Below are 24,355 nucleotides of genomic sequence, written 5' to 3' on the forward strand. Positions count from 1 at the left end.
ATATAAATGACTACTTCTACCACCACTATCGATCACTCATCCCTCCTCTGACTCACTCAATTTGGCTTCCTTGCCTCGATTGATTCACACCTCTCTGGTTCCTCATTTTCCTGGAATACTGCAACTTCCTCTGCAACCCTCGCCACCAGTTGGGGGTCCCACTAGTGTCTCACAGCAGAATGCGGGAGATGAGAGACTCTCTGGTACAGATCCATAGCCTCAATAGTGCAGCGAGGGGGATCAGATTGTGTGGAACTCAAAGGAATTTAGCTTCAATAGGAGGGCAGCTGCAGGTCCACCAACAAATTAATCAAGACTCGGTCTGCATTCCGGACTAGCTACCCCTTTGTCCCCTTCCTCAATGTCCTCTGTCAGTCTACCATTCAGAGAGTATCCATATTATTGTATGTCCTTACTCTACTGCAATGTTTTGCAACTCTCAGTTGCTTCACAACTAGGCTTGCAGTATATAATAGCCAGCACATACAAGTGTGTGTCCTTAGTCCAAATCATTTCACTCTCTACACCTCATCCTTTGGCAACCTCAACACCACCTTTCGGTTCTTGTAACATCTCTTTACCAATGACAGACAAGCCTTTATCTCCTTCACAACAAAGCTGTACCCAACATGAGGGTCTAGGCCTTGCACGCTTGTGTCCCATTCACTTTTCCTCAGTGTTTCTAGAGGTTAGCCAGTGCCTTTCTGTGCCCAGAGCCCCTTCTTGTATTTCTTTCCCAATTTGATTTAAATTTATTTTGCACTTGGTGCATGCTCTGATACCCTTCCCCCGCTGCCCCGCCTGCTTCCCGATTCTCCTCTGCCTCCCATCTCGCCCACCTCCCCTGATTGGCCCAGGAGACCCATTTAGAACACCCCCACCACTCTTGTTACATAATATCATATAGCCACATGCATTTATCCTAATTGTGTAAGATAGCCGTACCTTGCTTTAAGCCTAACTGTACTAGTCATCCATATCTTGCATTCAGCGTAACTGAGTAGGGTAGCCGTGTTTTGCATTAGCCTGATTGTGTGACGTAGACTTTTTTTGCATTCGGCCTAATTGTATAAGATAGCCATATCTTGCATTCAGCCTAATTGTGTGGGGTAGCCATATCTTGCATTCAGCCTAAATGTGTGGGGTAGCCGTGGTTTGCATTAAACCTGATTGTGTGAGGGAGACATTTTTTTAAATTAACCTAATAGTATTAGGTAGCCATACCTTGGTTCTAGCCCAACTGTATTAGTCAGCCATATTTTGCATGCAGCCTAATTGTGTAAGGTTGCCATATTTTGCATTTAGCCCAACTGCACTCTGTGGTTCCCTGCCCTCCAACCTGGCCTTCCCCACTAGGAACACTCCCCCCCACCCCCCTTCCTATACACAGTACAGGCAGGCATACTCTCCTTCACGTCCGACACAGCCACAGTGTATCTCTTTGAAAGCCACCAACCCTAACCCAGTCCCTCTCACAATTCGCCAAAACTAACTGAAGACTTTACAAAGAAACCTCCACAACATAAAGGTACCTGCAAAACAACAGCCACTCAGGAACCAACAAGGCTGACAAAATCTACCCAACATCACACGAAGGCTAACACCTCTGTGATCCAAATAACACTTTCACCAAAGATCCAAACAAACAAAGGAAGCCGAAAGAAAAGGAACAAATGAAAACAATACCCATATAAAGAACCTCACATCAACAACTACCGCTCTTTAAACAAAGCCACAAGAAACCGCAAATGAAGAGAAAACCTCACTCTCAAGGAGGAAGTAGCCACTGTGAACCACAACCGCGCATACAGGTACTGAAAGGAAAACCCAAGGAGCAAATCAGCAAGTTCCACTTTTGGCACAAAACCAAAGAATACACTGAAAAAAAATATCAAACTTCAGAATCACAGGAAGGTATTTGCAACTGCAAAATACTCCAACACATCCAAGTATTCAAAGGAAAAACCACTAGAAGACATAGAAGCACAGAGAATGCCACGCCACTGGAGAGGACGACATGTGAGAAATTCAGGAAAAGGGACAAGCGAAAGGGAATTGCACCAGACTACCGCACCAGTAAACATTAACACAGCAATGCAATGCACACTGACGCACCTGACTGAAGTAAGAGCCTCTTCAAAAACCATACAAAAATCACTCTACCCAAAACCTTACATGTCAACAGACCACTTACCAGAACAGCAACCAACAATCTGAAACATTAGACATATTAGCAGGATAACGGGGCTCCAAAGAGAAAGGCAGGAAATACACAGTAGGAAAGCAATAGGAAACTACACCGCCACTCCATGCATTGCAAAAAACCAACGGCACCATAAACCTGAAATGCAACAGGATCCAGAAGAAGACCTGAACCCAATAAGAAACCTTACCGAACTACTTAATGATGAAACAGACCCAACAGAACACAACCAGCACCCGGATAACAATGAAGAGCATTGTCAACAAGACCACCAGAAGACACAAGCAAAGATAAAACAAGCCACAATAAAGAAAAGAATACACTGCAACCTAGTCAACACCAGACCTATGTCAAAACAAACAAAATCTATGACCTACTCTGCGATGGGGAAAGACATCCTATTCATAACAGAAACCTGGCTAGCTCAAAACTACAAAGTCACACTGCACAGCTGTCTGCCTGACAACTTTAAGTGCAAACAGGCAAACAGAAAAGGAAAAAGAAGAGGACTCACCATGGCATACAAAGAACATCTAAAAATAAGAACTGCTGATCCACTGAACATCCCGAACTTTGAATGCCTCGTGTTAAACCTGAGCCAGACCCGCAAACAAACCTCACATTTATACATTCTATAGACCCTCGTCCTACGAAGTAACCTTTGTAGACACTTTCGTAGAAGCTGTCACTAACATAGCCATTAAACATGAGCACCTGATTATTCTCGGCGACTTCATCATAAGGTTCAAAGAAGAGAATGGAAAACATTAGCACGTGCTCGCTAATCAGTTAACGTTGGGTGCTTATGTGTTGTTTTCTTTGGTATTTTTGTTAAGTTGATGTAATTGAGTGTTTGCATAATGTTTTCTTGGGTATTTATTGTCAGGTTGGTGTGACTTGGTTGATCAGTAGGGCTCTGGAAGCACACTCTACCGTTTATTTAACTGTGTTTGGTATTGTATCGCGCATTGAAACACTTGTGTATAGGCGCGTTATAAATGCCATATCATTGTCAGACTAAATGTGTTTCAATATTATTAGTTATTTAGACATCTACTGACTGAAACTTAAGATTTAAGGAAATACATGTATCAATGAAATAATCATATACACATTATTTTTGAACCTCAGGGCATGGTAGTATCTGGATCTCTTTTTTGCAAACTTTAATTTAGGTTGGTCATGGTGTTACAACAGCCAGACTATCCACGCAGCAGGGGTATTTTATTAGAAGTAGGCAGAGATTAGAATAAAGTAAAATAATCGCCAAGTAGGGGGGCACTTCGTCACAGCGTTTAACACTTAAATGAGTCTGAGAAGGTGTTTTCATGAGTCTTAAAGGAGAAGTCAGATTTTGACGGCTTGCATACAGATCTTGTGAAAAGGGTGGATGTGGAGGTATGACAATATGCCATTAAGACATTGGGCTTGGATGGGGTATCCTCAAATGAAAAAGGGAGGATATACCATGTCTTGTCCGATGGTGCCATGATACTCTCCCGGAGGCTGTCTGCCCTCCCCCCATGTGATCCTCCCTCAGATAGCCGCCCCCAGGGTCAGGATCAGGTAGCGGCTGCTATCCCCTGGCCACATGGGTAGAGCTCACTGCCGGGAAAGAAGTGATGACAACATCTGAATCATCACACTAGCCACATTTTGGCATAGTGGCACACCGACAGCACTGTCTCCTTAACTATTCTGCTTGGGGCTTATGAGAGCTGGGGCATCTATTCAAGCAGAAGCGGGAGAGATGACGGGAGCAGCAACCCATGTGACTAGTATGGCCGAAGAGCTGTAGCCCACACATTTACGGTTTCCAATTTCAGCCTCATGTGGATTGTTTAAAAAAAAATGTAGAAAGAAAAACAATTCTAAAGCTACAATTCAATGTTGAAGTTTGCCATTTCCAGACACAAATACAATTTATGATTACTTTACCAATCCTTACCACCCCCAACCGCCCGTAAAGCTACAACTAGGTACCACAGGGTTGTAAAACGGGCGAGACACCAACGATCACCACACTAACGGAGGTATGGACACTAACAGGTGCGCTGGCCATGTGAGTGGGGGTGAGGAACATGCAGGGTTGTTGACGGAGCGGCGGAGGAGGCAGCTAAATGCTCAAGGGGTCTCGAATGCAAAACAGCCACGAACCTTCAGAGCCACAGGGTGCCCAAGCACCCGATCGTTTGAGATTACGCGATCCCAACTGGTCAATTCAGGATAGAGATACCAACTAACCAATACCACTAACAATTTCCTCCTCTGCTTCCACCTCTCAAACTCCAAACCAAACACAACCACAAACCTCCAGCACAACAAACCGCAGAAACTTCACTACACTGCAACAACAAAATAATAAACACACATAGACTCGCACATCAGTACACAACGACTACCGGCCACATACAGCCCAGGCCCAGCCGACGGACCCACCGGGCTGAGGCTGCCAACAGCACATCACTGCACTCTTGCCCTTTTCCAGCCTCCACCCAATAACCCACCTTTCCCTCCCTCTTTCAGAGCCGCCAGAGCGCCAGGGGACCACACCGGTGGTGATAGTGCGCGGTACAAACGTCCTTTAACATTAACATTACCACAATCTTTCTTTGAACAAAGTCCAGCCGACTGCATGATCTCTGACATAATACAGCATTGGGTAATCCTGGGAGCAGTGGACCCAAATTCTGTTGCCCTTTTTGTTTCAAGTAACACAAATTAATAGTGTGTTTTTTCAGTACCCATTTTTTTTTTAAACCGCTCCATTTGTGTTTCAAGCAGACGTCGTCCATTTTGTGTAGTTAAGTGCTTGCCGTCATCCCAATCGAATTTATGACCTGCTGCTGATCTGGGGACCTAGAATTCTGTGCTAACTCTCACAGGCTGCTGTCAGCGGCATTGGTTTGTATGGGTATGAAAGACATTTTTTTTTAGGAGATTTAGTTTGTACCACTGTTAAAATAATGTTTTCCTTCTCTTCGGAGTTAAAAAAGAAACTCAAATACCAAGAACCATAGAGGCCTAATTGCCCAGGCAGAGAAAAACTGTAATGCTCGTGTTTCTTTTACTCCATCTGAATGGAATCCTGCTTTTGGAAGGGAGGTGGTTTTCGATTAAACCGGTTACATAGCACTACATTAAATTCAGAAGCAGGACAGCCATTAGTGCTAAGCATGACAAATGCATGCAAAAGTCTGAGAATTGTACCAGTTATTGCTCGGTGCAAGATTAATGCAAAATACATTGTTTGCCGATTTGGATTTTTCCCACAAATGATGCTCTTACAGTTGAACTTCTCTTTCGTACTTTGATAACCATGAACATGAATGTGGATCAATTTACTGTAGGTGCCCGGGTACTTACTACGGTTCCATTTGTTAATTTCCCTACAAAAATATTGGCATATTTCTGCGGCAATATTAAGGCATGGAACCTGCGGGGGACACCCCCGCAACCCCTGCATTATTTTTAAAGGAGCGGGGGACACCCCTGCAAACCCCGCTCCCAAAACCCCTAAAAATGATCCCGCCAAAAAATATTGTCTATGGCCGTTCCAGACGACCATATATATGGTGATATTTTTGGTGGGGATAATATGTAGTGATGCCCTTACTACATGCCTAATATCTAAAATGTGTAAACTAAATAACACATTTGTTTTCTATATCCTGATGCAAAAGGCAAGACATGTGAAACACAAGCATGCTAAGGAAACTTATCCAAAGATGGCAGAACATGGAGTTTGGTCTGGTCCTCGTTTACTGGCTCGAGCTTGTCCCTGCAAAACTTTCTTCTATTGCATTTCAGCATGCTTTTAGCCCGTTGCCTGGAGGTAATTCTGCTGGTTGACAGCTTTCAATTATATCTTTCATTGGTTCAAGATTTCTTATGCATGTTCTTATTGAGAATTCTTTTTTTCCTTGGCATTTGCTTCCCACTAAAGACCACTCTCCACGCCAGAGAGGCACGTGTAATTGGAGTTTTATCCTCCCCGTTGATCATCTCTCCTGGATTACTGCACTAGCATGGCCGCCTTGATGTGGCCAGATGGGGAATTGGTTTGTAATTTAATGGCAACGAATATTGTCTCTGTTACTAGATCATGAACCATGCAATTTTTGTGCTTTTTTTACATCGAGCTGGGGGGTCTTGTGAATGGTCTGCAACGTCCCTGCCAAGCACTCACATCTCCGCCCACATTGAGTTTTAATGCAAAGAGACTGAAATATGAATAATTCTGCAGGACTTTTGCTAGGATTCCTGTACATGGCCTCTACATCAGGCAGCATTTACGACTGATTTTATGAATGGGTGCTAATTCTACATGGAAACATGGGACTGGCCAGTTTTCCATTAAGAATTTCCACCCATTCATAAAATCAATAGACATTTCAGAGAGAATACTGCTTAAGTATAAGTGTTCACATAAGTCTATCTCCAGGCAATCTATAGGCTCGATCAAAATGACCCACACAGTATGCAAAAGATAGAGAGATAGACAACATGGCGGTCCTTTCAATATTTGATGCCCTTTTACTCTGAACAAGGGACTAAGGGAGTTATATTACTTGCAAGATGGTTTTGGAAACCAGTGGTTCTTTTTCGATTTATTTTACGCAAACACCAAATTTGATGGTCGACATTTTACTATTTCTGAATTTGACTTGTTAGACCATGCTGGAGATCCCATTTTCTAAGATCTAATCTCATGGCTAGAAAGCGTTTCCGTTTGTCCATTTTTTTTCTCGTGCAGTCTACCCATAGATTTTATGATCAACATAGTGGTTACGTTATGTTTTCATATGCTATGTTATGTTACTGGGATTGATGCTGTGTACGTCTGCAATTTGTATGGACTCCGGGTTCTCTGACAGATCTAAAACAGAGAGGGGGGTTAGGTTAAAGAGAAAGAGGGAAGATGTCAGACCGTTTTGCTGTTTTGTTGATACGTGCGGACTGAAAGTACTTTACGCTGTGTGGAGATCTCTTAATTGGTGTTCTTTGTCCGGGGCAAAGAGGCTTTTGATTCTAGATGCGGGCATTATGTGCCCATTATGCCAGGGTGCATTGGCTAGGGTGTAATATGTTGGTTCTAAAAGCCTAGTCTTGTGTTTGAAGCCTAATGGGAAGGGATCTTCAGCACGGTGTGTGCGGGTGGCATACTTGTATGATGTGCGTTTGCACATAAGAGTTTGAAGCGGTTGGCGCAGGAGATTTGGAAATGTGCCAGTAAACTGCTGAGAGTATCCTTAAGGTGCATCGACTGCAGGTTGCTGGGTTGGTGACAAGTGGTGCGAGAAATGCAGCAGCAATTCCATTTGTGCCATCATGGAATTATCACCACTTTTTACGTCCATCGCCAAACTTGGAATGAGGCCCAATGTATGTTCCGCTGAGTGTGTTGCCCCCTTGACCATCTGTTTAAGGTGAAGTCTGGCCATTTCGCAGCTCATTGATTTCACAGAAGTTTTGTTTTCTTCTTTAAATCAAATATCAAAGTCTCCATTGTGTTCCACCATCAGGTTGGCATCTGAATGGAAGTTGTTCTGTGAAGCTGGGATTGCAAGTGGGTGGTTTGTTTATAAGCTGGAAAGATAAGTTGCTGTGGTGGTTGAGATGTGAGTGGACGAGTAGCAATTGGCAATCTGGAATGTGGTGCTGCTGCTAAGATCCTGAGTTGCTCCCTGTGCCACGGCTGCTCCTCCTCATTCCTTCTCGGCCGGCCTGTGGGCATTTAATTGGTTTGAGTGGTTTCATGCGCTGCTGCCTTGCAACGATCTGCTAGCCATTCTTTCCTGAGGCACAGTAGGTTGTGCCTACTTTGCTGAGGATCTTGCGGGTTATGGTTATGAGCTTGGAAATAAAACGAGCATTCATGTGACTGCTGTGAATCTTGTTTTCTGCTGTTGAGTGCTATTCTGATGTGGCTCGTCGTCGTGCCTCACTTACCATCTGAGTTTCTCATCTTCTGTGTTCGTGTTTATCCAGTGCGTCGGCTGTGAGGACCTCCACTGGCATGGATTCCTGATTGAATAGTTCCAATAGTTCACTGTTTGGTCACTGTGTATATTGGAATTGTGGTTGTTTGAAGGACCTTAGCTATTGACGCCTTGGGGTGTCAGTCCATGGTGACAAAGGTTATATTTTGTTGGAGAGTTTTTCTTAGTGTCCGGAGATCCTTATTAGTTGTGCAGTTTGGCTGTTTCTGCCTGGTTGGGCTGAGCGTTCCTTCTTTATCGCTTGTGTAGCATCCTTTTTAGCAAGGGTGTCCTCATACTGATGCATGGTCGGGATCCGCAGCACAACCATTGAATTATTTGTTGTGGCACTTACGTAGTGTCGGCAGCCACAGTGGAAGCAATGAATTTGTGTGCGTCCATGACACAAATTTGAATTGACGTTGAATCGGCAGCACAAGTGGGTTTACTGTGGCAAGATTCAATGAGACTGCTAGAGCCACTTTTTACTGTGTGCTTGACAGCGAATAAAAACATGTAGATACATTCAGGACCTTGAGGGGCCCATCACTTGCTAAATGGTCTGGCCGTTTTGATCACACGGACAACAATAGGCATATGTCGGCTCAGGCGATGCATCAGAGTGCACCACATGACCACACTGGATTGCTCACCTCTCAAGCACAACTCTCCATGCTGCACCCCATGCTGACAAAAGCGAATTGCCCTGCTGGGGGCTGCATTCAGTTAACGCTGTGGAGTTGTAAAGGTGGTGCTCACAGGTCTGAGCAAGATCAGGGGACCCGCTAGTGACCAGCCATTAGGTTTCTCTCATACGACGCAAAGGAAATTCAATGCTCTGCATGGATTTTCAGGTGCTGGTGTCTCCCCCATTCATTCGCTGGTGCGAGCCCTATCAGACGTGCCCTGCATTGCCTCACAGGTGGCTTTGTTCCAGGGAGCTGTGCCGGCAGCCATCTTGTGTGACGGTTCACCGTGTCCACCACATATGGATTCTTCATACTGTGAACCTTGTGGCATCGTCATTATGCTCTGCAGCACAGTGCCTTCACCCAGCTGCAGAAACCCAGGCCTCCTCTGACGTAGTTAATCTTATCAACCTGGATCTTCTTCTCCGCAATGGGATACAACCAGTTGGGAACTGGCTTTCAGAGGACTTTACTACTTTGGTAGTGAAGATCATTGGTCTGAAGAATGGTGCAATATTTACAGAGGGAGCATTCCAGTCAGTCTTTTGGCCACAACCCTCTGACATTTTATGTCTCTAGCTGCTTTTGTATGTTTAACATGCATTCTCCATTGAACCTGATTAACCTACTTTTTTTGTTTAATAATTTGTAAATGCAAAAATATCCTTTTCAACATTTAATTTCGGCTCTGCGCCTCGTGCCATCATCTGGGTGTTAACATGACGACCATCTTTTTCTTAAAGTTGAAACGCGTTTTAGTTTGATCTCAATGCTTTACCGTAGCAGCAATGGATTGCGGCCTCTCCGTGCTGAGGCCATTATTAGAAGATTAAAAACCATAAACCGAGCAATGGTTTGCAGCCATTTCACGGGTTCCCCGATACTCTATATGCGGCCTCTCTGCAAAGACCTTTGGCAGTGGTTTGCTTTACCTTTCCAGGATGCTTTTGGCATGTTGGGAGGAAGCAAATTAATAGCAAATAATTTTTGTCCCAGGAGTGTTGAAAGATTTGACCCTTGGACTTGCATGGAGGAATTTAATTTGTGTTCACTTTCCATTCAATTTCTGACCAAATCTGGGCCGTGGTGAGAGTGGTCCCAGTGGTCCATGCCACTCCAATAAAAGAACTCATGAAAATACGGCACTGCCTGTTACCCATTTCCTCCCATGGTGCTTTATTGAGTCGGAGTATTACATGAAGTAATAAGCGTAGGTGAAGCAAGCTGCTCTTAACATGTGGCGTTTTTCAAATACTCGGCTGTGTCGCACGAGTTAAAGGCTGTAGATCGCCCCCCAGACTCGTTTTTGCTTTTACCTACGTTTTTCAGTAATTACTGAGCGGGAATGGGGCCCGGGGGCGTAAGGAGGGACGTTGCATGAAGTGGCAGTGGTAAGTTTACAAAACAGTTTGCTTTAAATCAAAAAGAAACACCATCCACTGTTGCTCCAGTTAGAAAAAAAACGGCCAAGCACTCTAATTGCTTGCTTCCTTGCTGAATAACCTTTGGCCGGCTCCACTGCACCAAGGCTGGCTCATTCCCATGCATCCATTTCTTGCTGATTTTCTTCTAAGGATCTTGTCGTAATCCTATGAGATCCTACGTAAATCCTACTTCAAAGGAATCCGTTTTCATAAGAATGAATTAGGTATTTGGGTGTCATATACGTTCTTACAAAGTTCTTATTGCTCACAAACCCCCACTAGTTTCTCACAAGTTCCTATCGGTTACTCATTAGAATCTCATAAGCCATTTTTGTAAGAGTTCTGAAACAGAAAATGAAAAGGCCCAGTAATGCAGAAGTACAGTGAGCATGGTGACCAGTGAAAGAACCCACAACATGGATGTCGCTTTTTCAGACATGTAATCAAAACATGAATTATCCTGACTGTCTTCATTTTTAATTTCTATTTTCACCTGTTGCTTCTTTGACTACCAATATGATTGGGGCTAACTTGTCATTAGTGTGTCTTTAGAATGGGAAGTGCTGTTAATTGGTCAGTTGGGTTTTCTAGTTTGTGATACTAAATTTGAAATGAAGTTGAGGGAGAGCTTAATCCTAAAGTTTGAAATATGAATCTCTTTTATACAGACATGGCCTTTGTTGTCTTGCCTGTAAATTCCCTAGTGCATACATGAATCACTTTTTTGGGTCCACTATACTATAAAGTGGACTACACTATTTACCTAATAGTTACAGCATTGTCTAGCCATTTTGGAAAGTTTTGTACAGTGATCCGTACAAACTTGCACCGATGTATTTATTGAGTATTCATTCCTATGTTATGTCTAATTCGCAGCCTGTCCCAGTGTAAGGGCTTTGTCCATAGCAAAGGCTGCTTGGGGCCTCCTACATAGAACAGCTCGCACTCAAATTATCAACATTGTTGATTGAAATCCGACTGTGGTGCCAGCGTGTTGATCTCACTACAGATCCACGCCTGAAGGCGTTAAAAGCAAGCACATTGGCTGATTATGAACTACGAGCTCTCATCCTCTCCAGATAGGAACGTAGGGCGAATAATACTTCTAAAGGTACATTCCTTACATAAACGGAGCGAACCATAATACAGCAACCTGCTAAAGCACTTCTCTGCAAGAGGATAGCGGAGAAGAAAGTCAGAGCAAGTGCTCATCCTCACCGTCAATATCTGTGTTTCAGAAATGAGTCATCGTGTCCCAGCAATGGTAGCATCACATTTTACAAGTGGGAGTGGAACTATAGACCTTCTGGAGACGTGGTATAGCCCCATCAAATTGCCTCAGATGTGCTCACATGTTCTACAATTGACCACATGAAGGGATTCTGTTAGATATCAATTGAGCATTTTATGTTTTGATGGCTTGGTATGTATAACACACACACACACACACCCACGCACACACTCTCACTCACTCTCACACTCTCACACACTCACACTCGCACACTCACGCACTCACTCTCTGTCTCTCACTCACTCTCCTTGTTTCTCACTCTGTCTCTCACTCTCTCTGTCTCTCTCTGTCTCTTACTCTCTGTCTCTCTCACTCTGTCTCTCTGTCTCTCACTCACTCTCTGTCTCTCTGTCTGTCACTCACTCTCTGTCTCTCTCTGGCTGTCTCTCTCTCTGTCTCTCTCTCTCTCTCTCTCTCTCTCTGTCTCTGTCTCTGTCTCTCTCTCTGGCTGTCTCTCTGTCTCTCTCTCTCTGTCTCTGTCTCTCTCTATCTCTCTCTCTGTCTCTCTCTCTGTCTCTGTCTCTCTCTCTGCCTCTCTGTCTCTCACTCACTCTCTGTCACTCACTCTCTCCCTCTCTCTCTCTCTCTCTGAATGCAATAGACTAGATCTGGGATCTAGATTATGCAATTGTTTCTTTGTTTCAGATCCAAGAGGCCCCGCGCAGGATCTAGGCTCAGAACTAGGGTGGACATCTGATGTATGTCTTAGCTACTTTGCTGTTTGCAGACCGTGCCATAGCATGTGCATGACGGTTACTTCCCCGGGTAGGGCTAGGGCATTGTGATGGTCTTCACAGGTTAATCTTTTGTAGAACAGCTGGAGTATGCTGTGAGCAAGGGTGCGTTTTAAGCATATTGGTCTGTGTTTCTGATTGCAGGATAGGTTTTGATACGGCACATACCTATTCCTTACCCGAGAGATTCATGTCCCGATGGCTTTGCCACCATCCACTTGCTTAAAGGACCCATTAAGCCCAGCTTGATTGCGGCTTACTGTATGGCTAAACATGCACATTCTGGCTAAACAGAACACTTAGATATGTGGTAATACAATAATAGTTTTTATATTTCTGGGAATCCTGGCGCGCATTTATTGGGATTCTCCTTGACCCTGTTGGTGCATAATAGTTAGTGCAGCAACCAGGGCTGCTACTCTTGGATTCTTCAGGTTCCCAGTGTAACGCAATTACAGACATTGCTAGGAGGTTGTCAACAACATTTTTCAATGGAAGTCCTGCTTGTTTATATGCAAGGTGCTTCTGCAGCATGGCCCTGTTTGGTAATCTATTGCACTGTATCATTAATCTGAAAGATAACGTTGATAGGAGCTTGTATGCATTTGTCACAACATCTACAGATAATCTAGGAATCTGGTCTCCAAAGTAGGCTGCACGCGTTGGAATGGAGTGCACGGCCTGTGAGCAAATGCCTGTATGCAACTCCAGTGGTACATTAAGGTCCGGGTTGATATTAAGAGTTGGATCCTTCCATAAATGTAGTAGATGTTTCGAGGGTTAATTTGCTATCTTAAGTGCCACAAGGGAAGACGTTCTAACTCTCTCATTGAACGTTTAAGGCGCAGTCCTTAGGGGCATCTCTGTGAACCTTGGAAAAAACACACATTATGCTCACGTGGATGTCTTCGCAAAGTCCCATTCAAGTTAGTGCCTCAGACCAAGGTGTGGACGTCGGAGGCAGGCTAAAATGGGGAAGGCTGTGTGGGAGACCCCAGGCAGAGCTGCAGTTTTGAACCAGGGAATTAACAGAGCCTTGTGAGGGTATGTTATGTTATGCAGGACTGGGGTCCCCCCTCTGGCAACAGGCTGGCTACACAAAAAAGTGGGAACACAAATGAAGGCCCCAAAGTCTTTGTAGAAATCAGGAAACGATTTATTGCAGGCAGAGAAGTAGATGCATTAATAGCAGAGTATGTTAGGCACACTGGACACAGATGATTGCCTGCGGGTATAAGGCGGGGCATTGATGGCAGGCCTACATGCTAGGTACACCCACCTGCATGGGACCCGTGGGCCTAGGGAGTACCCTTGGATGCGGGTGGAAGAGAAGGGACATCCAGGGAGGAAGGGAAGGGTTGAAGAGCGTGAGGGCTGATAGAAGGAGGGGACTTGGGCCTATGGGGGCAGAGAGACAGGCAATGGGCCCACGTGGGATGGAGAGAGAGAGGGAGAGAGAGGAAAAAGAGAGAGGGAACAAGAAAGAGAGAGGAAGGAAAAAAGGAGGGAGAAAGAAAGACCGAGAAGGAGCAAGAAGGACCGAAGGGGACACATAGAAAGAGGTGGAGAGAAAGCGAGAGAGAGCGAGAAAGAAAGAGACGGAAAGAGAGGGGAAAGAGAGAGAGAGTGGCCTGGGAGTTGTACACATCTCTATTAGTCATTTTCTATGTCTAGTGGAGTTTGCTTTGGTGAACTGGTACTCATAATGCTTTAATTAAAGATGTACTAGATGGTAATGGTCTGCAATTGGTGACAGGACAGATAGTCTTGGGCAGAATGCAAGATGGTAGATTCAGAGTGTTGAGTTGTCGTCCCATCACTAATCTGGAGGCTACAGAACTAAGTCTATAGTTAAGACATGACGTTTGCTAGTATCCTTCATCACAGTCTATGAATTCCATCCATCGAGGAACAACATTAGAGGGAATTGGTAGCAAAAGTCTCTTACTGGCCAGAATCCTTAATCAAAGAAACAGGGAGCCACTTATCTGTCTCACAGAACATACCATGTTTTGAGTTGCGCTATAGGCTCCTGTCTACTTATTTTCATTGATATGACATGCTACATGCCTGGAGATGGCAGAGAATAAGCTAGCAGAGAACCAGGTGTGGCTGTCGGTCTATGAGCAGGAATACAGTTCACCCTGTGACCGGCAGTCTCAATACTCGGGGCTAGCTCTAGGGCAAAATAGAAGAGTACCGGTTTTCCAAATGGGTGTCGGATTTTGGTTTCCAGGACTGTTCTCTGATACATATCCACACTGGTGCCATCAGTTGAAGACCTGGGTTTGTAGTTTGTGCTCCTGAAGTCAGGCTCACATGCAATAGAAACGTGAGGGGCACCTCTACTTCCAGCTTCCGAGTTTGGCCTCAGGTACCTCGGGTACCAAGGCAGGGACATCGTCCATCCACTCTGCCAATGTCTGTGAAGCTTCTCTGTGGTATCTTAATCCCACTGGTCCCTTGATTGTTCCGGAACACTTGAAAATCGGGCAGGGTACTCACCAGGTAGTGCATTTCACAGTGGAACACCTGTGCTTGCCACATGCAAAAATAACAGTTCTTTACCTGTTTGTGGCATAGAAATGCAAGCCATTAGTGGCTCAGTAGTGGCTAATGCCAAGTCCATTCCATTTAATCGAACATTCATGACAGGGTCAGGAATGGCCATTCCTTGCCCACCGCTTCGCCGCTCTTTGCCCTAACTTTCAGTGCTATGCGGATGAAACCAGCTCATTTTCAGGCTACCCTCAGCCTCCTCCTCCTCTCCCTCCCTTATCTCTGACTGTCTCTCTGCCATCCATGAGTGGTGTGCCGCCAACGACCTGTGCCTTAATTCCAGTAAGACTGAGATTCTCGGCACACCCGCGCCCTCCTTCCCTGAAGCTCTCTGGCCAGCCTCTCTTAGCCCTCTTCCTGCTCTCACCTGCAAGGCAAAAAAGCTTGGCGTCATCTTCGACTCCACACTCGCCTTCTCTCCTCACATCATGGACCTTGTTGAGAAGGCCCACTTCCAGCTGCACCTTCTCAGAGATATTCTTCCTTTCCTCTCCTTCCCCCCGAAGCTCACCGTCTCCAGAGCCCTGGTTCTCTCTAGGCTGGACTATTGTATCAGCCTCTATCAAAATCTGCCTGCCTCTAATCTCCGCCCTCTGCAACTTATCCAGAACAGGACTGCGAGACTTGTCCTTGGCCTCAAACCCAGGGATTATATTTCTCCAGGACTTAGATCGTTGGCTCCCAGTGGCTGCGAGGATTAAGTTCAAAACCCTCTGCATTGTCCACAAGGCCTTCTGGGGCTTGGGGCCGAAATACCTTCAACTCTCTCTTCCTAAATATCTTCCTGCTCGAGCTCTTTGCTCATCCGCATCCAACTCCCTCAGGGTCAGTCGCTTCTCCAAGCAACGAGTTGGTGGCAGATCTCTCTCTTCGGCAGGGGCCTCCCTCTGGAACAGCCTTCCTGTCTCCCTGAAACTTGAGGAGAACCATCTCTGGTTCCGGAAGCACCTCAAAACCTTCCTCTTTGCCTCTGCTTTCTCTCCCCCTCTCCCCTGCTAAACTCTTGTCAGGAAAAGCACCGGTTACCTGACCATCCTTTCTGATTCTCGGGCCCAGGACTCGCCAGTTGCCCACCTGCACTGCCTCCCTTGCTACCCCGGCACCTGGAGACTTTTTTTTGTATCCCTACAGTTCCCCTACCAGCACGTATGTCTGCACTTACCTTGCACTTGCCACCAACGGCCGTTTTTTTATTTATCCTATTTATTCTACTGGCCCTTGTACTGCACTTTTCCCCTCTCCCTTCCCAGTGCACTTTTCCCTCTCCCCCTCCCCATGCACTTGCGCGGTTCGACTGATACCTGGCCTAGTAGGATAGTTTTCTGTCTTCCCTTTGTTCCCCCTCCCTTGCCTCGTTGCGCCTTGAAACACCTATGTATAGGCGCGTTATAAATGCCATATCATATCATATGCATTGCGCGCCCCGCCCCCTGCAAGTGTTCCAAAATGGCCCACAGTAATGTGATTAATTTCTGTGCATTTCATTGCACATCCCATTTGCAAATTCGGGATGGGCTTTTAAATGTTCAGAATTGCCACTTGCTTGTCTAACTGCTCAATGGTGTGGGAAGTGCATCTGAATGTGTGCATCACCTGTGATGTACCCGCAGGAGCGCACCACCACAGGCCAGCCTAGACCACATGCATGTGCAAGAGCACTCCATGCAAGCTTTTCATCCCACAATGCTTCAGTATGGCCAATGGGCCATGCAATGCCGGGGAAGTGAAAGCCCCAGGCCTTCCATGGGTCATCGGCCATGCACAGCTGGTCTACTGGCAGCCATGGAAACCCTTTTCCCCCCTAACACAGCTGGCCCACGAGCACTTATTCAGCTGCTTGATGCAGATCAGGGAGTGCCCAGTAATTCACTGGGGCGGCATTGACCGCCTCATGATGGATGGCAGGTCTGTGCCTGTTACATATTATGTATGAGCCGTGTAGCGAGGCCTATATTATTGCCAGAAGGGCACTTTGTAAGCCACTTTACCAAGAGCCACCCCTGCCTGGGTGGGATTTCACACCAGTCGTGATCCTTGCCATGTTACAAGTATCATAGACATTTGCATGAGCTTTGGGGCCTACTGTTACCCCTTCTACTCTGACATATTCCCCTCCCTCTAGCTCTGACCTCACGTTACGATACGATAGATGGCCACCCAGATCACCTTGATAAACTGTAAGCCTTGGATTGTCCATTAAAAGAAAAAACAGAAGCCAGAACAAAAGGGTGATCTAGCATTAATACAGTTACATCATTAGCAACAGTTTTTCCTGCTCAGACTGCGGCACCTTCGCTGTGGATGTGCTGCTGTGCTGTTTGTGTGCACCTCTGCTGCACTTCCAGTTCTTGCTCGGAATTGTGCTGTAATAATTGACTGTCCCAGAGTTGATTTGCAGTAGTCACATTTTCTTGAACAAGCTGTGCCTGTAACTCAGTACAACTTAGAAGTTGAAACTGAATCCTGACTATACGGGACATGCCAACTCCTGGGGTGCCTCTACTTGTAGAGTTGCAGTCCCCCAGTAGGCACGCTGCCAGAAATAATGGGTGTCATACCAACTAGAAGCATTGCGTACATCATTTTCGTGGATGCATGTTGCTGCTGACTCGATTGTGGCTGGCTGCTAGAGAAGGCCATTCTTGGTTTCTTGGCATTTTGTTTCATGATAAAGGATATTCACTGACCTTTTCCACGCATGTGCCTGGGGTTTAGTATAGGGGAATCTACAGTGATCTGAAGCTCACCTCCCTGGTTATTTAAGCAATGACCCCTGTGGTGGGGATCGTTGCTGCCATCTAATGACCCGGGGCTCAAGCTACATGCATTCATTCAGGCCTTAACATGGGACCCAGTGCCGTTACCTGGTGATCAATCCCCCAAGTGTGGATTATAGTTAGAACTACCCCGGGATCGCGCACATGGTGAGGTGGTGCCCTGGGGTACTAATTGTTGTGTGAATTGAACTTGAGCGAAGGATAGTGATGCTGCGCAGTGACCTGCGTATGAGGAACCGTCCTGCCTGGTGCAGCCGGAAGATTGGAGCGTGCCGCAGTTCTGAAGCGGCCACATTGGGTTAAGCGCACAGCTGTTTGGGAATGAAGAGGAGAGTACGGGAAATGAGGGACGAGGGCCACAGGAAGAGTTGCTCACAATACAGGACTGAGTGGCTTGCTCTAAAGGAATGGAAAATCTGTAAAGCAAAGTGCCCGGGAGTATGTTAGGAGGGGCGACACAGCAGCAAAAGATGGAGGCGACAGAGGCGTTTAGCTGCAGCATGAAATGAGGCTCAGGCAGTAGAATGTTAGGAGCGCGCACTACGACCGGGTAAGGCCCGCTGTTGTGGCCTCAATAATCGCACCAGGCAGAGATGAGGTTAATCTTGGTATTCACCTCTGATGATGACCCATAGGGCTGACCACAGTTGCTTCACTGATGGGTTTTAATCAAAGTATGTACATATTTATTTACAGGATCTAAATGATGATAATGTCTTTATAAAGAGGAGCACCAGGGTGCTTGCGCTTCCTGATAGCCCGTGCTCTGTATGACACAACACGAGCCATGCATGGGCGCTTTCATCTCGCGAGATTTGTTACCCACCCCTGCTCATCCAATGAGGGAGATGCTTACCGATGCGCTGTGTATGAATAAGCAGTCCTATGTGGTGGTGGAGCTGATCATAGCTTTGAGGTAAATTACTCTTCATTTGGACATTATGCTGCATACCGTTTGGTCCGTTGTTGTTTTATCGAGAAGATTCTGTGCTTGTTGACAGAGGTCGCGAGGTGCTGGGGCATAACTTTTCTTGGAAAACATGTATGGTAACTACAATGGATAACACGGGACAAAGTGTGTTCTGTCTATAAGGCAGCAAAATGACAATTTTAGTTGAGGTAATGAGACTCGGGTGAGCGCAATATTCTGGCTTGCATCATAAAGTTATTGCTACTGTCACTTTAGTGGCAGGGTTTTGCGGTTATCTGCTTGGGGCCTACCCCAGCACCACTTCACATGTGTTCATATGTCGCAGCCTTGACGAGCGGATGCGATGCGGGATGCACGTCAGTGAGCCATGCTGTATTCATGGCAGCGATTGCATAAGAAATACGTGCATGTCGAATGTTGAGGGATTTGGGCCTCTGATCCGGAAGCCCATAGCAGTCAGAGGCACCAAGATGTCCCGCCTGCCATTGCGAAGTCCTTCAGGTCACCTCTGAAGATGCTCGCGCTCTGAGACACTTGTGTACGAGCGCGATATAAATAAAATTTCATTTCATTTCACCTCCGTCAATTAATGCATGCTCCTAATAATACTGCACAGGTGGGAACCAGTCATTGTGGCGGGAAAACAGATAGCAGGACTTGCTCATAACCAGCCATGCCGGGGACATAGGCAGGTCCTTCCTGCCAAGCAACTCCTGTTCCACCTCTCCCGCCACTGCCGCAGCTATGCCGGAAGTGAGGCAAACCCTGCGCTGCCACTCAAGCCCCCAAGAAGTGCACTACAGCCTTCCCAAATTCGGGCTGTGGCTAGAGCACCTCATTATATGCCAGGCAATGCCTCGCCTAAAAACCCATTATGGGTTTAAAAGGGCGTATGATATTTAAAAGCATGTCGCTGTCATGAAACGCTATCTAATTTGCCTCAGACCCGAGATCATTATGTACCATCTACAATAATAGGCAGTATAATTTAATGCAGTTTAGTGTAATAGCCCTACCAGGCAGAGGGAAACTATTGGGAACACATGTTTCTTGCTTATTTGAACTGTATCTAATAAGTTCTTGGCAGACATAGCTGGTGTCTGTTGTGCTCCACAGAACGCTCAGAGCCCCTGTTGACTTGAAACTCATTTTATTTCGATTACTTATTCTTCTGTTCTCCACATGCTGTTTTAGGATCTTTTCTAGAGGATGTAGTTTGTGAAAGGTTTGCTTACCCCCCCTCCTCCGCTGTCGGCCCCACTTTCTCACGACGGGATGAACCCGGGTTTTGTGAATGCGGACACATTGGGGTTCACGGTTTCCTGGGTTAGTGAGGCGGTTGCTTGCATACTCATTCAATTTAAGGCGAGGAATGCAACGCAAGTTCGGGGTTCATTATTTGATGAAATGGCGTCTTGGTTAGGAAAATGCATTTATCAGCACTTTTGCTCATTTTAAGAAAAATGTGAATCAAATTGCAAAAGTGTTTTGTTAAAGCAAAAGCACACTTTGAAGCAGCTATATCCGTTTCCAGCACATCTTTAAATTATTTAAGTGCTGCGCCCACCTTATGGGCTACTTCAGAGCCAGGTGAAAAAGGTCGGGGTACAGAGGAGAGGGCTAGGAGGTGAAGGACGGGGGTACAGAGGAGGGGGGGGGCTAGGAGCAGACGAAACCTGGGAGGTAGAAGACAGGGGGTACAGAGAAGGGGAGGGCTAGGAGCAGAAGAGGCCGAGAGGTAGCAGATGAGGGGTACAGAGACAGGGAGGGCTAGGAGCAGAATTGGCATGAGAGGTACCGAACATGGGGTACAGAGAAGGGCAGGGCTAGGAGCAGAAAGGGCCTGAGAGGTAGCGGACATGGGGTACAGAGAAGGGGATGGCTATGAGCAGAAGAGGCCTGAGAGGTAGAGGTCAGGGGATACAGAGAAGGGGAGGGCTAGGAGCAGACGAAGCTTGAGTGGTAGAGGTAAGGGGGTACAGAGAAGGGGGGGGGGGCTAGGAGCAGAAGAGGCCGAGAGGTAGCAGATGAGGGGTACAGAAACAGGGAGGGCTAGGAGCAGAATTGGCATGAGAGGTACCGAACATGGGGTACAGAGAAGGGCAGGGCTAGGAGCAGAAAGGGCCTGAGAGGTAGCGGACATGGGGTACAGAGAAGGGGAGGGCTATGAGCAGAAGAGGCCTGAGAGGTAGAGGTCAGGGGATACAGAGAAGGGGAGGGCTAGGAGCAGACGAAGCTTGAGAGGTAGAGGTAAGGGGGTACAGAGAAGGGGGGGCTAGGAGCAGAAGAGGCCGAGAGGTAGCAGATGAGGGGTACAGAGACAGGGAGGGCTAGGAGCAGAATTGGCCCAAGAGGTAGAAGACTGGGGGCAGGGTGGTAAACAGAGAAGGGGAGGGCTAGGAGCTGAAGAGGCCTGAGAGGTAGTGGACCGGGGGTACAGAGAAGGGGAGGGCTATGAGCAGAAGAGGCCTGAGAGTTAGAAGTCAGGGAGTACAGAGAAGGGGAGGGCTAGGAGCAGACGAAGTCTGAAAGGTAGAAGACAGGGGGTACAGAGAAGGGGGCTAGGAGCAGAAGAGGTCTGAGAGGTAGCAGATGGGGGTACAGAGAAGGGGAGGGCTAGGAGCAGAAGAGGCCTGAGATGTAGAGGACAGGGGGTACAGAGAAGGGGGTGGCTAGGAGCAGAATAGGCCTGAGAGGTAGTGGACCGGGGGTAGAGAGAAGGGGATGGCTAGGAGCAGAAGAGGCCTGAGATGTAGAGGTCAGGGGGTTTCAGAGAAGGGGAGGGCTGGGAGCAGACGAAGCCTGAGAGGTAGAGGTCAGGGGGTTTCAGAGAAAGGCAGGGCTAGGAGCAGAAGAGGTCTGAGAGGTAGAGGTCAGGGGGTACAGAGAAGGTGAGGGCTAGGAGCAGACTAAGCCTGAGAGGTAGAAGTCAGAGTGTACAGAGAAGGGGAGGGCTAGGAGCAGAAGAGGCCTGAGAGGTAGCAGATGGGTGTTACAGAGACTGGGAGGGCTAGGAGCAGAAGAGGCCTGGGAGGTAGCGGACAGGGGGTACAGAGACTGGGAGGGCTAGGAGCAGAAGAGGCCTGAGAGGTAGCGGATGGGGGGTACAGAGAAAGGGAGGGCTAGGAGCAGAAGAGGCCTGAGAGGTAGAGGACAGGGGTCAAGAGAAGGGGAGGGCTAGGAGCAGAAGAGGCCTGAGAGGTAGCAGATGGGGTTACAGAGAAGGGGAGGGCTATGAGCAGAAGAGGCCTGAGAGGTAGAGGTCAGGGGGTACAGAGAAGGTGAGGGCTAGGAGCAGACTAAGCCTGAGAGGTAGAAGTCAGAGTGTACAGAGAAGGGGAGGGCTAGGAGCAGAAGAGGCCTGAGAGGTAGCAGATGGGTGTTACAGAGAAGGGGAGGGCTAGGAGCAGAAGAGGCCTGAGAGGTAGAGGTCAGGGGGTACAGAGGAGGGGAGGGCTAGGAGCAGACTAAGCCTGAGAGGTAGAAGTCAGGGTGTACAGAGAAGGGGAGGGCTAGGAGCGGAAGAGGCCTGAGAGTTAAGTGTACATTATTATCACTCCTGCGGAAGACTACCAAAGTTCTGCCTTCCTCTGTGCAGTGCTTCAGTGGTGAAGGCTCTGTGTCAAGCTTGCCAAGGATGGTCAGAAAGGGTGGGACTTGGCATGCATGGGAGAAACCACACTTCTCTACCTCACCTGTCGGACTCCTCTCTGCCCACTCCCTTCCCGCGCGCCGAATATGGTGGAATTAGATTAACAATGGTGCATCCCAATTTACCAGTGTCATTTCTTTATATTTTTGTGGCATATTTGAAATAGCTTTGTTTCTTTTTCTTGTTAATGCAAAATCTTTCTAGGATGGATGGTCTAACTTGTGCCTATGCAAAATAATGATGCTACTCATTTTAATTATTTTCCTCAAAGATTTAGAGAAACCAGCAAAACGGTGATAGTATATTGGAACAGTACACTTAAAATTACATGTATGAGGCATGGGTGTGCTATGGTGTCATGAGTCCCAGATCTCGCATAAAAAGTTCAGTGGGCCCTTCTCACGTGACAGAGAATGCTCTGCTTAAAAAAACCATGACCGAGATGAGTCCACTGTTTCCCGTGGAGCTGATCTGCTTCATCTGCTGAAAGGGGGAAATAGTTCTAATACACAGATTTTTAATCAATTGTTCCTGTTTCACTTTAGTTCAAGTGATCAGAATATCTCTAACATGTCTTCTCTGCCCTCGCTGTTGTTATTCATGATTGTTGTCATTTTCGAGAATAGATACTTCGAGGTCTCGGGTTTCCCAGTTCCACTCGCTCCTGTTGTTTTTTTCTTGGAAATATGGGGCTTGTGGTTTTGTTTCCATCTCAGTTTCAGGACTACAAATCCCAGAATTCCAAGGAAGGAACAGAACAGGGCGACTTTGTCACGCATAGAATGGTGAAACTTGAGAGCTCTGTGAAGGAGTCGGTAGAGTGGTGACTGTTTTGATTCTGGTCATCTCTTTCTACTCAGTGATTGTTTGTTTTCCGAAAGACTAGTTGTCCAGGGCCTTTCTAGTTTCGGCTGGTGATGAAGGCAGCATTGTTTGAAAAGAAGGTGTTGGGGGTAAGGGAGGAGAAACAACAGTACGAGTGGCAAAAACTGTGCATGGCTTTCTATGGACTTTTAGACAGAATCTCTGTAACATGATTGGATCTGAATCTTAAAGATGTTCTCTTACTCTGTGAAAGTTGACATTTTTTGGATCATCCCCACCACCTGCTTCTTGCCCTGAAGATAAATGTTGCCAAAGGCCCTTGAGCAGGTTCTTTAAAACGGATACAGTGTATTGGGGATGGGGTACAGTTGGAGCTGCCTGGTAGAAGTTGCCATCTCCCAGCTCTCCAGGCCTGGAACGTATTCCAGCTGAGGTAGTTGGAGGAGCTGGGAAGGCTTGGGGTGGATGACGGTGGGGTTTGCAGCCTCTGGCCATCAAAGAGTGTTGGCCATGAGCCACCCCGCATAAGATACTAATTCGCAGTGTTGTCTTTTTCCTTTCTTTTACTAGGGAGGACGATCAAGAGGACGGCTTTTGCCAGCCATACCGAGGAATTGCCTGCGCACGGTTTATTGGAAATCGGACCATTTACGTGGACTCTCTCCAGAAGCAAGGAGAAATCGAGAATCGGATCACAGGTAGCGTCTCTCTTCCTCTCTGGCTTGCCAATATTTGCTTTTTCATGCCATCAATGCACTCTTGAACGCTAAATTTGGTGCCGAGTAGAATGTGTCACAGTACCTGTCCAGGGTACAGGAAAACACTCAGACAAGGAAGAAACCTGTCCTTTGTGCGCCCTAGAAACACTGTTCACACTCTTGTTTGGTACACGTAAACTAATGTCCCAAGTCCTTACTGCATCTCAATGCCTCGGATACCCATGCACAGGTCTCCTGCACCCTTTGCAAGGCTACGGGAAAATAACACAGCTGCGTCTTGATCCGCACTGCCGCTTCTGCTAATGTTCAGCAGGATGTTTCGCGTGCTGCCTTCTAGCTCTAGATGCGGTGTGGATTCATCATTTCCTGGAACATCTGTCAGCATCATTTCTGAAAACTCCTTTTGTTGGAATGTACGTCCATGACTACAAAGGGTGGGTTTTGAAATACTGAATTGCGGGCTCTGCACCCGTATGCTCAGATAGTTTGCGGAATTGAGCACCGCATGACAGGTCAAGGTCCAGGCTGTCCCGGAAGAAGGCCTCAGCGGAGAAGGATGTGGTACACATT

The 24,355-nt window shown here is 46.8% G+C and overlaps 1 protein-coding gene across 1 annotated transcript in view; it reads left to right on the forward strand.

Moving 5' to 3' along the window:
- Nucleotides 1-24,355, forward strand: part of ROR2 (receptor tyrosine kinase like orphan receptor 2) — a 305,482-nt gene that overhangs the window by 267,762 nt on the left and 13,365 nt on the right. Inside the window, exon 5 of the mRNA XM_069625636.1 lies at nucleotides 23,637-23,764. Within this exon, the coding sequence (XP_069481737.1) occupies nucleotides 23,637-23,764 (128 nt within the window). The remainder of the gene's footprint in view (nucleotides 1-23,636; nucleotides 23,765-24,355) is intronic.

The sequence above is a fragment of the Ambystoma mexicanum genome, chromosome 6p, assembly GCF_040938575.1.
Source record: "Ambystoma mexicanum isolate Mex_15411 chromosome 6p, UKY_AmexF1_1, whole genome shotgun sequence".
Classification (NCBI taxonomy): Eukaryota; Metazoa; Chordata; class Amphibia; order Caudata; family Ambystomatidae; genus Ambystoma; species Ambystoma mexicanum.